This window comes from Chelonia mydas, chromosome 18 (genome assembly GCF_015237465.2).
Source record: "Chelonia mydas isolate rCheMyd1 chromosome 18, rCheMyd1.pri.v2, whole genome shotgun sequence".
Classification (NCBI taxonomy): Eukaryota; Metazoa; Chordata; order Testudines; family Cheloniidae; genus Chelonia; species Chelonia mydas.
Window position 1 is genome coordinate 6763126 of NC_051258.2, and position 12028 is coordinate 6775153.

A 12028-nucleotide genomic window follows, 5' to 3' on the forward strand; every position below is an offset into this window, starting at 1 on the left:
CAAACAGAGCAGAGAGAAGATAAGCCAGATTGTAGGCTTTAAACACAAGGCTACCATCCCCTCTGGAAGGGGACGGAGATAAGATGTGCCTGGCCCCCCATTATTGTTTAGATTATATCAACATGCCAGTCTACAAAAAACTTGGTGGCTGTCTCAGGCTGGATTTTAAGTCAGCTGTCATTAAAACTAGATAGTCATTTAAAAATAAACCACCATACCCAGCTGTCCATACTCAGGGCACCCAAAGGAATAGAGGTTTCCTTTGCAGTCCATGATCATGCTGAATTCAGCCCCACAGGCCATTTTGGTAATAGGTTGGCCGTTGTACATTATCTACAAAGGAAGCAGACAACAGTAGCATTTGGAAACAGATGAAACAGAGTGACTCAAGTGCCCCTTCTAGGCTGCCAGTGAGCACTGCCAGATTCACAGAGCAAATACATGGCTAGGCTTTCAAGGGGCACACAGTTGTTTTCTGACACACATGCAAATACCAGGCCCAACTTACCCAGGCAAATCAGGTATTTGCATGTACAGTGAAGCAGGACGTTTGCATACACCAAGTGGCTATGTTTAGTGTGTACCAATTTACATCCAAAATTGTGCAAACCTAACTGAAGAAACCTGGCCTGTCATTTGAATAACTGTCCCGATATTGGGGAAGAGGAAAAAGGGGGTTTGGGAAATGGTCAATTTGATAAGTAACCCACAGAAATATGAAGGGAGAAGGAGAAAACAGGAACTGAGGGTGTGTCTACCCTGGAGTTGGGGGTGTAAGTTCTGGCTTGAGGAGACATCCCACGCTAGCGCTGATCAAGCCAGCATCTTAAAAACAGAAGTGCAGCCAGCTGGTGGGAGAGGCTAGCCGCCTCGAGTACAATCCCATCTGAGCTGCTAGGTACATTCTCCGGTGGCTAGGCTAGCCCCTCCCGCTGCTTGCGCCACGATGGCTACACTTGTATTTTAGCACTTCAGCTCCATCAGAGTTACAGTAGGTTATATCTACTCGAGCTGGAAATTGCACCGCCAGCTCCCGTGTAGACAGACTATAAGCGTTTCTTAGGACAGCTCCTCAGGTAAACTTCCACTCTGCCCTCAGCTGGATGATCTCTTCACTTACTTCATGACTGGGGCAATATTTTGGCTCTTACGTCTTCAGCCCAGACCCATAAGAGAATGGATCCCAGTGATTATAAGGCAGCGGCAGGCTCTGTTTAATCTCCAAGCCGAGGTGTGAAAGCTCTCCTCCCTGATCCATTTTGCTTCCCAAGACAAGAATGGAAATGGCTACGGAACAGGTAATCTCCTCCATGGGCGACCAATTTGACCATTGTTTTGACTTTGTGATATGAAAATCTGAGAGCCTGTCTACCAAAAATTCAATTTATGGCGGTCCAAAAACTCACATGGGATGCTCTGAGTCCCTAGCCACACCAGGGACCAATCTAGCAGCTGAGCTGTTTGAACACTGGATTGCCTGGCCATTGAGGGGAAAACAACATTTTAAAACCATGTTTAAAAGTTACGGGAGGATCTAAATGATCACTCTGGCCTCTTCTGGCTTTGTAATTTATATTCTAGACTACATAGGGAGCTAATCTAGAGCATGGCTTTAAAATGGTCTGGACCATCCACATTGGCCAGGTAAGCCATGTTAGCCAGTACCAATCTGACATCAGGTTTAAATTGACTCAGGTAACACTGTATAATCTTCAGTTTGGATAGGGCTTTTCCACTGGTCCAGCAAATAGCATCACATCATGTATTTTGTCTATTTATTTTCCAAGTCAGTAAATAACAAACAGAAGAAAATATAAGGCAGAATTTTTATTCTGGATGAAGATTCCATGTCTCCCCCGACCTTCGCTCCTCCTGCTGGAACCAGGTCCAAGCAATTTGGCTTTAAGGATCAATATGGCCCCAAAATGGTCACCAGTGCGGTAGCCAGAACGTGAGAAATTAAGGAACCTGTTGACTGACAGAGGAAACCCAAAGAAGAGCGTTAGAAGTACCTGAGTGGGACTTGGAACTGCATCTGTCTGATTGCCGAGACCTAGCTGTCCCATCTTGTTCTCTCCAAACGCAAATACAGAGCCACTCTCTGGAACAAGAGGGAAACAAATGCAGGGGAAGGAGGAGGGGTGGCAGTTAAGGGAGAAGTTTAAACCTCCATGTTAATGCAGAGTTGCTGGAAAACCATTAACACAGAATGGAGATGGTCATTCCAATGCACCATGCTAAATTAAAGCATATTGTCCCATAACAAACATTACGGTTGTCTACAGAGGGACACTCAAGAAAGTTATTTAAAATTCACACCTTTAGTGACTTTGAATGTGGATTAGCTAAATCGTATTAAACCTGTGTGGACACTCTTATTTGGAATTAACATGGCCTTAATTTGGTTTGTCTTAATTCCCTTCTAAGGCCACTTTAATTTTGAATAAGAGCATCCACACAGCAGTTTAACAAATCCACTTTAAATTCACAGCTTTAGTTAATTTGGATTAACTTTCCTGGGTGCTTCTGTAGCATAGACGTATGCGGGAACTATACTGGCATAGCTTTGTGGCCATAGATATGCTGGCCTAACCCTATAGTGTAGACACTGCCTATGCTGCCACACTGGGGTTTTCCTCCCATCAGTGCAGACACAACCTCCCCGAACAACAGTAGCTACATCCACAGAAGCATTCTTCCATCAACACAGCTACATCTACTGTGCGGATCAGGTCACCAAATTCCAGACACAGGGATGGATTTTTCACAGCCCTGATCTACGTACTTATGTCAGCCTAACTTTTAAGTGAAGGCCAGGCCCCCACATAGATAAGCTTTAAGCCATCCAGAATCTTAGGTCTCCACTAGAAAGGCTTCAGCAGTGCGGCTGAGTCACTGTAGCACGTAGACACTGACAACAGCGACGGAAGGGGCTGTTCGGTCACTGCAGCAAATCCACCTCTCCGTGGCAGTAGCTAGGCTGATGGAAGAACTATCGACCTAGCGGCATCTACACCCGGGCTAAAGTTGGCTTCATTACAGGACACAGGGCATGAAACTTTTCTCAGCCTTGAGCAATTTAGTTAAGCAGATGTAACTTTGTAGTACAGCCCAGCCCAGAGAAGGAATGTATCACAGTAAGAGAAATTAGCAACAAGGCGGCATAATCACCATTTTATAGCACTGCTATCGAGATAGTCATCTGCAGGAGGGGCCATGCACAGGCGGCCATGCCTTACGCTCTAAATAGCAAGACAAAGGGCTTGTTTACATTTCACTGTGGTATGAAACGTAGAGCACGCTCATATGGGTCACTCTAATTGCCCCGTGTAGACACCGCTGGCGTGAATTAAAAGGCACTAATGTAGTCCCACTTGAAACATTAATACGCACTAGGTATCATTGTGCCAGCAGGGTCTACCATGGGCATTTAGAGCCCTCTACAATTCACACCCCCGTAGTCCAGACTGTGGCGCCACGCAGACAAACCTCAAGTATCTTTTCCTTTCATGCCCAGTGACGGAAGTTTCAGAAGTGGAGTAAGACTGAGACCATTTTCAATAGCCTTCATATTCTTTAGGATCCCTTTGACCACAAGACCCTGCAGCACAGCTCTCGGCCAAGGACTCCCTTTGCATCCCTTCACAAGCCAAGGCGTCCGCTACCCACCAGGGGCTGAATGTACTGCTTCCAAGACCCTATCCGCTTCTGATAACCTAGGGCTAGGTGCCAATGGGAGATGGAATCTTAAGGTGCTATCCTGGCCCCATTGAAGGTAATGCATGTGTTGTTTCAATGGGACTGGGATTTCACCCTTAAGTCTTTTGATCCCGAGGCGCTCTCTCTCTCTCATTCCCAGGTGCATTTCCTGAGGATCAGTATTTGATGCACCAGTTCCCTGTATGCCCCAGTATTCTGCAGGGTCCTGTAAGGAGATTGATAGCCCAAGCCCAATTCCTCTTTCCTAGCAGCCTCCCGTACCCGTCAGAGCGAGCGTGTGGTTCCGTCCACAAGCTGCTGATGCGATCACCTCGTTGCTGAGAACTTCAATGAGTTTTGGAGCCTCCACACGCTTGGTATCTCCATGCCCCAGCTGCCCTTTCTCGTTACGACCTAGAGAGAAGTGTGCACACAAACAACACGCATGAGCAGGTGATGACCTTTAATTTTAAAGGGGAAGAACATACTACAGACTCCAATCCCTCTTCCTGCTCATTGCATTGTACCCCTTCTCAGTGTGACCAGGCCTCACGCTAGGAAAAACAATCCTTTGAACTTTATCTACTCCTTCATCCTTCCCAAGCAGAGCTTGCCTATTGTACGAGTTCCTAACCTGGGGATAGCAACGGGTCTCAAAGGGGCGTGACCATACTTCCTTTCCTTATGGCTGCCTTGAAGCTTTGCCAGTTGAAGCGTGGGAGACATGATATGGAAAAGGTGGAGAACTGCCGTTCTAGTGCGTCCGAACTAGTCTCCTCAGGATTCACAATATACAGCAAGGGGCAAGTCACCCGCTAGCTGTCAAAGATCTAATCCGCCCCACTGAACTCTGTTTCAAGGGCAGCTCTTTGGACACACCAGGCAAGTTTGGTGCGCTTGGTGGAAGCTGGGAAAAGAGGCTAGATTATTTGACTCCAACACTTAACAGAAGAGTTTAGGGGAATGTACAAATTAGTTCCACATATCCCTTCAAAACTAGGGCAGAAGCCAGGCTGTTTCAGGAACTAGTTCTGAATGAGCCACGTTTTCAGCACTTCCGATACAGGCAGCTGATAATCTTAGGATCCGTGCAGAGACCACTGCCTTCCTCTATGCCAGCAATATCTTTACTTGATTCATGATCTAAGGGTTACTGATACACACTCTTTTTGCATACTACTCACCCCAGCTCCAGAGCTTCCCCTCTGTGGTGATGAGCAGACTATGAGCTGCACATGGTCCAGAAACCACAGTCCGTACCTGAATCCCTGAGAGACACCCATACCTGTGAGGCCCCCACAAGTTCTGGCCCAGGTTACGGTAAGCCACTGTAGAGAAAGCGGAATACAGACAAGTCTTACAAATAACATGAAGTCAACAGCAAGTGCACTAAAATCATCTCTTAACAAGTCACTGTCCACACAGAAAACCACTTAAATAGGAACAGGTTTGTGGATTCAGTTTTGTCCCAGAGTTTATCCAAAATTTAGGGTTATGCTGTGTAGTTCCTGCAACTCACCTCATTCAGCTGATTCATGGTTATATTTTATGTACCTGCTACTGCAGAAATCCAAAATAGCTTCCAGTTGACCACTGACATCTTATGTTCACCTCAGTGTTCTGTCACGCTACAGGATAGTCTTGGTTGTCAACATAAGACAGGAAGAGGGAAAGGACCGCAGGAGATTTGTGACCTTTCAGAGTCATCAGATTTCTATTAAGAGGGTAATTACACCAAAAACCACCCAACAAAGCAACCCCAGCAATTACAGGCACCCTGACAAAGCGACAGAGCTAGAGAAAGAATGGGGGACCTCAGTGAGCCAATTAAAATCACTGTTGCAATTACCCGCATCCTACTTAGGTGGCTTTGACCATACCACACAATGAGGCTTGAAAATAGTGAATGACAAATGACTTCAGGAGTCACTTGATCTTTCATGTCTTAATTCTCCCCATAAGTATAATGGGGCTGTAATACAGCATCTCTATCCAGGGATCTCAAAGTGCTTTGCAAACATCAGTGAGTTTAGCTTCACGGCACCCAGCTGGGTACCTACAGATTGTCCAATTTTACACATAAGGAACAAAGGGTTAAATCCTGCAACATATCAAGCACCCACTGACTTCAATGTTAGCTGAGGCATTCAGCACCAGGAATGAGAGCCTCTGACTGATGAAGTGCACTACCTACAAACTGAGTTCTGATGGATACACTCCACTCTATGCATATTAGATCTTGTTTGTTCTATCCATCTTCCTTTATGCCTTTAGCCCTTCTTTGCTAATGATCTACCACCACAAAGCACTGTAGTTACGACACTGTATTATTTAGATTTACAATAAGCTCATATCTTGGGCTCTAAACAATTTCATGCACTTTTAAATGCTTTGTCATTGCATTTTATTTTATTTTTTTAAAAAACACCTCCACCACATCACAGGGGTATTATGAGGCTTAATTCATTAGTTGAAAGCATTATAAGTGTGCAAAGCACTGCAGAACTTGCATTTTTTTGTTGGGCTTCCTAGTCACAAACTCTGCAGTCTGTGTGTGAAATGTGATTGAGAATACCACAGAGGAGTTTGTTAGAGACTGGCAGTTGGCAATAATGACAGCTACCAATTATTATTAATTATTATTATTATTAATTGTGGCAATTTTGCAACAGAAAAGCTTCAAAAACAGACTTCAGCGAGAAACTGCTGAGCTTGAATTAATATGCAAACTAGATACCATGAACTTGGGTTTCAATAGAGACTGGGAGTGGCTGGGTCATTACCCATACTGAATCTATTTCCCCATGTTAAGTATCCTCACACCTTCTTGTCAACTGTCTAAATGTGCCATCTTGATTATCACTACAAAAGTTTTTTTCTCCTGCTGATAATAGCTCATCTTAATTAATTAGCCTCTTACTCCACCTTTTCATGTTCTCTGTATCTATATATCTATCTTCTTACTATATGTTCCATTCTATGCATCCGATGAAGTGGGCGGTAGCCCATGAAAGCTGATGCTCAAATAAATTTGTTGGTCTCTAAGGTGCCACAAGTACTCCTGTTCTCCTTGCAGATACAGACTAACATGGCTACTACTCTGAAACCTGTAATTATTATGTCTGTCTGTTTTAGCTACAAACGTTGAATGATGAGGATGCTGTCTATACTTGCCCTGGATACTCTCAGAAAGAGCACAGAAAGAGGCACCTTGGTACATGTTATTTGCAGAGGATATTCGAAACTATCTTTCTCTTCACTGCATAGAAGAGGGTATTGATGAATACAGAGATGTGCCGGAGAAACATTGACTCAAAATTAACAGAGGAAAAACAGAATATATGATGTGTAATTTCAGTAATATGAACACTGAAGAATTATCCTTGAAACCAGATGGGCAGACAATACCAAAAATACAAAGTTTCAAGTATCTGGGATCCAGATTCTGGGAAAATGGGGAAACGGAGGACAAAATTAGAAGTAGGATAATAAAACCCAGCTCACATGGAGAGAGAGAGAAGTGGTGTCGTATGTGACAGGAAGATACCAGTAAGATTAAAGGGAAAGTCTAAAAAATGGTGGTCCATCCAGTTTTAAATGTATGGCTGATACGCATAGCTATATACTGACAACATTCAGAGGCTGTTAAAAATCAAATGGTGTTTCACAAATACCAAATACTCAGTGTTACGCAACAGAAGAAACATGAGCAAACAATCTGTTCCACAAGAAGTTAAGATGGATAAATGGTATAAGCAAGAAAGACCACGGGAGGAATGTGCATGGTAGAGATGTGCTCAAAGTAACAGTGAAAAAAAATGAGGGAATGCAGGCTCAGATGGTTTGGACAGGTAAAGTGCATTCCTAATAACATGTAGTCCCACAGATCAAGACTGAAGGAAAAAACAAAGAGGCCAACAAGGATAAGTGGTGGGATACCGTAAGGGACCACACTAGCACTAGAGGATATGCCACTGAACAGAGCACTTTGGAGGGAGAGGACTCAGAGCGGACTGGATTAACGCAAAGAAGCTGAATGACTGACAGATTACTGAGGTAAGCACTTCCCCCCATTTTAATTATTTGAGGAATCATCTCTATTTCAAGATGCCGTTTACCACGGGGGTAGTGAAACTAGACATATGCAGCAATGGCCAGTGGGTTCCAAACGTGGAGAAGAGAAACAACAGGAGTGGTTTGTACATGCTTATCTCGGATGACAGAAATCAAGCAGGACTGGTCTATTTTACACCATTTAAAAAGGGTGTATCTGCTAACAACTCTGGAATGCAGTTTAACTGTGGTTTTTAATTCCCTCTGGTATGGCTTACATCTGTCAGTGTCTACTGAATTGCACTAACTGTTCTGACTAACTGGGATGGAGGATGTCTGTTCATTGCTGCCCTCGAAATTTACAAAGCCAACTAGTGCATTTAACTACACAACTCCCGTTAAACTTGGTGGGAGCTGCGTGCCTAAATCGCCTAACTTAGTGGTTCTCAACCTTTTTGAGCTCAGGACCCATTTGTAAATGGTTATGGCCTGTCGCAACTGAGTAAATAGTCTCGGGGGGGGGGCCCTGGGGTGGTTTTTGTCAGATCCTGCCCAGCACTCACCCCATAGTGGTGGCTCCTGTGCTGTGGGGCTGGCTGGACTTGGCTCTCTGCTCCGGGTGTTGCAACCTCTGGGGTTGTAGCGCCGCTCAGGTTTGGCCCCCTTGGTGACCTGGCTCATGGGGTTGCAGTGCCACTCACTCAAATTTGGCCTACCCAGATTCCATCATCATGACGGCTGGGCCAAACCCAAGTGGCACTTGGACCCCAGGGGCTGCACTGCCTGGAGCAGGGAGGCGAGCCGAGCCACCCTCATGGGACAGGGGCCAAAGGAGCTGCCAAGCGACCCTGGGAAACATTCTGGAGACCCGATTTTGGGTCCCGACCCACGGGTGGAGAAACCCTGCCCTAACTGACTTTGAACATCTCAACCGGTCTCAGCTCGGAGGCTCTAGAGACAGTACAATAGTCAAAATGATAACAAAAGATTTAGAATCAAGGTAGCATGGTCTAGATGGAGAAGCATTAGACTAGGACCTAAGGAGATCTGGGTTCCATTGTTAGCTCTGCCGCTGATGTGCTGCGTGTCTTTGGGCAAGTGTTGCTTCACCTCCCTCTGCCCCATGTCCCTTTCCATCCTTTGTCTGACTCCTCCATTTAGACTGCACGCTCTTCACGGCAGAGATGTCTCGTACTAGGTGTCTGTACAGCACACAGCAAAACTGGGCTGTGATCTTGGTTGGATCCACTAGGCACTACCATGGAGATAAACAACAACAACAGAAAGTTACGCTGATTTTACTCAGTCCAACCGTCTGACTCCACAAGGTAAGAATCACTTGTTACCAGGAATCAATGGCAAGAAAAGTTACACTGCGGACAGAGTGCTGGACTGGGACTCAGGAGAACCCAGGTCTTATTCCTGACTCTTCCATTGACTTGCTGGATGGCCTTGGGCAGGTCACTTCCCCTCCCGCCCCGCTCTCTGTGCCTCAGTTTCCCCATCTGTAAAATGGGGATAATGATCCCGATCTCCTTTGTAAAGGACTTTGAGGTACATAGATGAGACATGCTAGATAAAAGTGAGGTATTATTAATATTATAAATGATTAGCAACAATTGTCATGTTTGAGCCTACTGGAGGCAGCCACCTTGCTGAAAGGTGCCGTCATGTGACCTTTGCTTTGCAGATCCCCACACTCCAAAGACTATAAACCCATTTTGATGTTCATTTAGCAGTCTGAAAAATCAGTCGTTTGTTTGAATAGCAGAGTTCTGACGGTTTGGCAAGCCATTATTGGAAGGTCTAACCCACAGGGCTCTCCATGCCGTAAGCATCACTGAACATCAGCAGGATCTAGCTATTCTGGGGCACTTTATGGCCCCTGTTATCACAGTATCTGAGTGCATCTCAATCTTTAACGCATTTATCCTCACAACCCCATCCCCCACATGAGGAAGGGCAGGGCTTTTATCCCCATTGTACAGACACAGAACTGAGGCCCGGAGAGATTAAGTGACTTGCCTAAGGTGTCACAGGAAGTCTGTGGCACAGCAGAGACTCAAACCCAGGTCTCTCAAGTCCTAGGCTAGTGCTCTAAACACTGCACCACCCTCCTCTGATGGCGGTCTTCAGTCCAAGGTTCAGAAATGCTAACTAATTACAGATTTTAAAAAATCCACACATTTCCTAATTTTCCAGAGCAAGAAATGCTTTTTCCTTTGAACATCTAGACTACTGAGCTGAGCACAATAGGTGCAGTTTGCCTTTAAGTGAGAGACGAAACAAAGAACTCACTGTGAGTACAGACAAGGAGGCAACCTCCTGATAACAGACAGGCTATGAGTTCTCAAGGTCAGTGGAGAAGGTGTCTTTGTCCTTCATTCTCACAGGATACTGAGAACCCAATTCCACAAGTCAGCCTTTAAAGAGAATATTTCAATGAATGCCTGGTCTGGTATTCAGAAGTGCTAAACAACTCTGGAAATCAGGCCATCAGTACATATATTGGACCCTGGTGTTGTCTTTCATAGAAAGCATGACCTCTTCCACATCTCTACAAGGTTACATAATTACGTTAAACATTTTATAATGAAGAAAAGCACACATTTTTCCCCCACAGCACTTTTTGTAACATTTTAGAAAACAAGTTTTCCCCCAGATGGTCAAATCAGGGCAAGTCCTCAACCATTGTTTCTTAGTCTGATCACCTTGCTGTTGTTGCATTCCTATCATTTCACGCCCCAAACAACTCTAAGTACCAGAAATATTTGGTTTTGTGTGGAAATGTGTGGTTTTTGGAAAGGGGGGGGGTGTTGGGGGGGGGGTGAGAAAACCTGGATTAGTGCTGGAGGTGACCCACCTTGATTATCATGCGCATTATAAAGAGGGGTTTCAAAGGGGGATGGGCTGTTGCCAGCAGGAGAGTGAGTTTGTATGTGTGTGTGGGGGGGGGGGGGGGGGGGAAGAGTGAGAAAACCTGGATTTGTGCTGGAAATGGCTCCACTTGATGATCACTTTAGATAAGCTGTTGCCAGCAGGGGAGTGGGGTGGGAGGAAGTTTTGTTTCATGGTCTCTGTGTGTATATAATGTCTTCTGCAGTTTCCACGATATGCTATGCATCCGATGAAGTGAGCTGTAGCTCACGAAAGCTCATGCTCAAATAAACTGGTTAGTCTCTAAGGTGCCACAAGTACTCCTTTTCTTTTTAGAAATATTTTAAGCTCTTGTTCATCACCTGTTCTTCTTTCCTAAGGCATGCCAATAAGTGATCCACATGGCTATATACGGACAACATTCAGAGGCTGTTAAAAATCAAAGGGTGTTTTACAAATAAGTGGCCACTGATCTGCTATGCTGCAATTTCTTGCAGCAGCAGTGCCTCAAATACAGACACCTAGAATTCAGTATCTTCACATGAAGAAGCAAGAAGCCATATGCCTCACAGGAGCCCTCTAAGTCATCTAACCACAATAACAGAGAGAGCTCCCAGCAAAGCACTGACGTCGTACATTTGGCTTCAAATGGCTCTCCGGCTAGATTCCGATCACGGATATGAATTTTTGGAGCGTTGCAAAAGTCAACAGGAGTGCCTGTCCCCCTAGCAGCTTTACAGGATACAGGGATTCCCGTATCCAACAGGAGGATCAGACCCACTTGTTGCTGGCTGAGAATAGGCACATTGCACAGACTGGAGAAAGAGGAAGCAAACTCACTCCTCGACCAGCCCTTGTTCAGAATGTTTAGGACTTCAAATGTTTCCACTCCGCATTGCCCCACATGCTGCCGTTGAAAGCAAAAGGTGCATTAATGCAGGGCTGTGTTCCAGGAGCTTTGGCCTAACTTTCCAACAAGTGCCGGAGTGAAAGCTATCCGGCATCCATGAAATATTCTAGATCGCTTAAGTTCCCTGTAAGCTGCATGGCCGCGCAGCAGCCTATGAGCGCCGTGAACCCGCTCAGGGACCTGCTGGGGCCAGGGAAGGGAAGCCCCGCCCCCAACCTAGCCCAGCCCCCAACCTGCGCTGGCCTGCCCCCCCGGAAAATGCGGCCTGGACCTACTGGGGCCGGGCGAGGGGCGCCTATCCTGCAGCCCCAGCCCAGGTGCTGCTACAAGGAGAGAGAGCTGGCCGGGGGGGAGGTCCTCTCTCCCTGCTGTAGCCCCAAAGCACCCTCCTGCACCCCAAACCCCTCATCCCCAGCCCCATCCTAGAAGCTGCACCCCCAGCCGGAGCCCTCACACCCCTGCACCCCAACCCTCTTCCCCAGCCCTGAG

General features: G+C 45.9%; 1 protein-coding gene across 3 annotated transcripts in view; it reads right to left on the bottom strand.

Moving 5' to 3' along the window:
- RCC2 (regulator of chromosome condensation 2) overlaps window positions 1-12028 on the bottom strand; it is a 38222-nt gene that overhangs the window by 13799 nt on the left and 12395 nt on the right. For all 3 annotated transcript variants that reach the window (XM_037881034.2, XM_043531652.1, XM_043531653.1), the window contains 4 exons: window positions 4884-5027; window positions 3982-4113; window positions 2013-2101; window positions 219-333 (listed from right to left, as the gene is read on the bottom strand). In XM_037881034.2, coding sequence (XP_037736962.1) covers window positions 219-333; window positions 2013-2101; window positions 3982-4113; window positions 4884-5027 — 480 coding nt within the window. The remainder of the gene's footprint in view (window positions 1-218; window positions 334-2012; window positions 2102-3981; window positions 4114-4883; window positions 5028-12028) is intronic.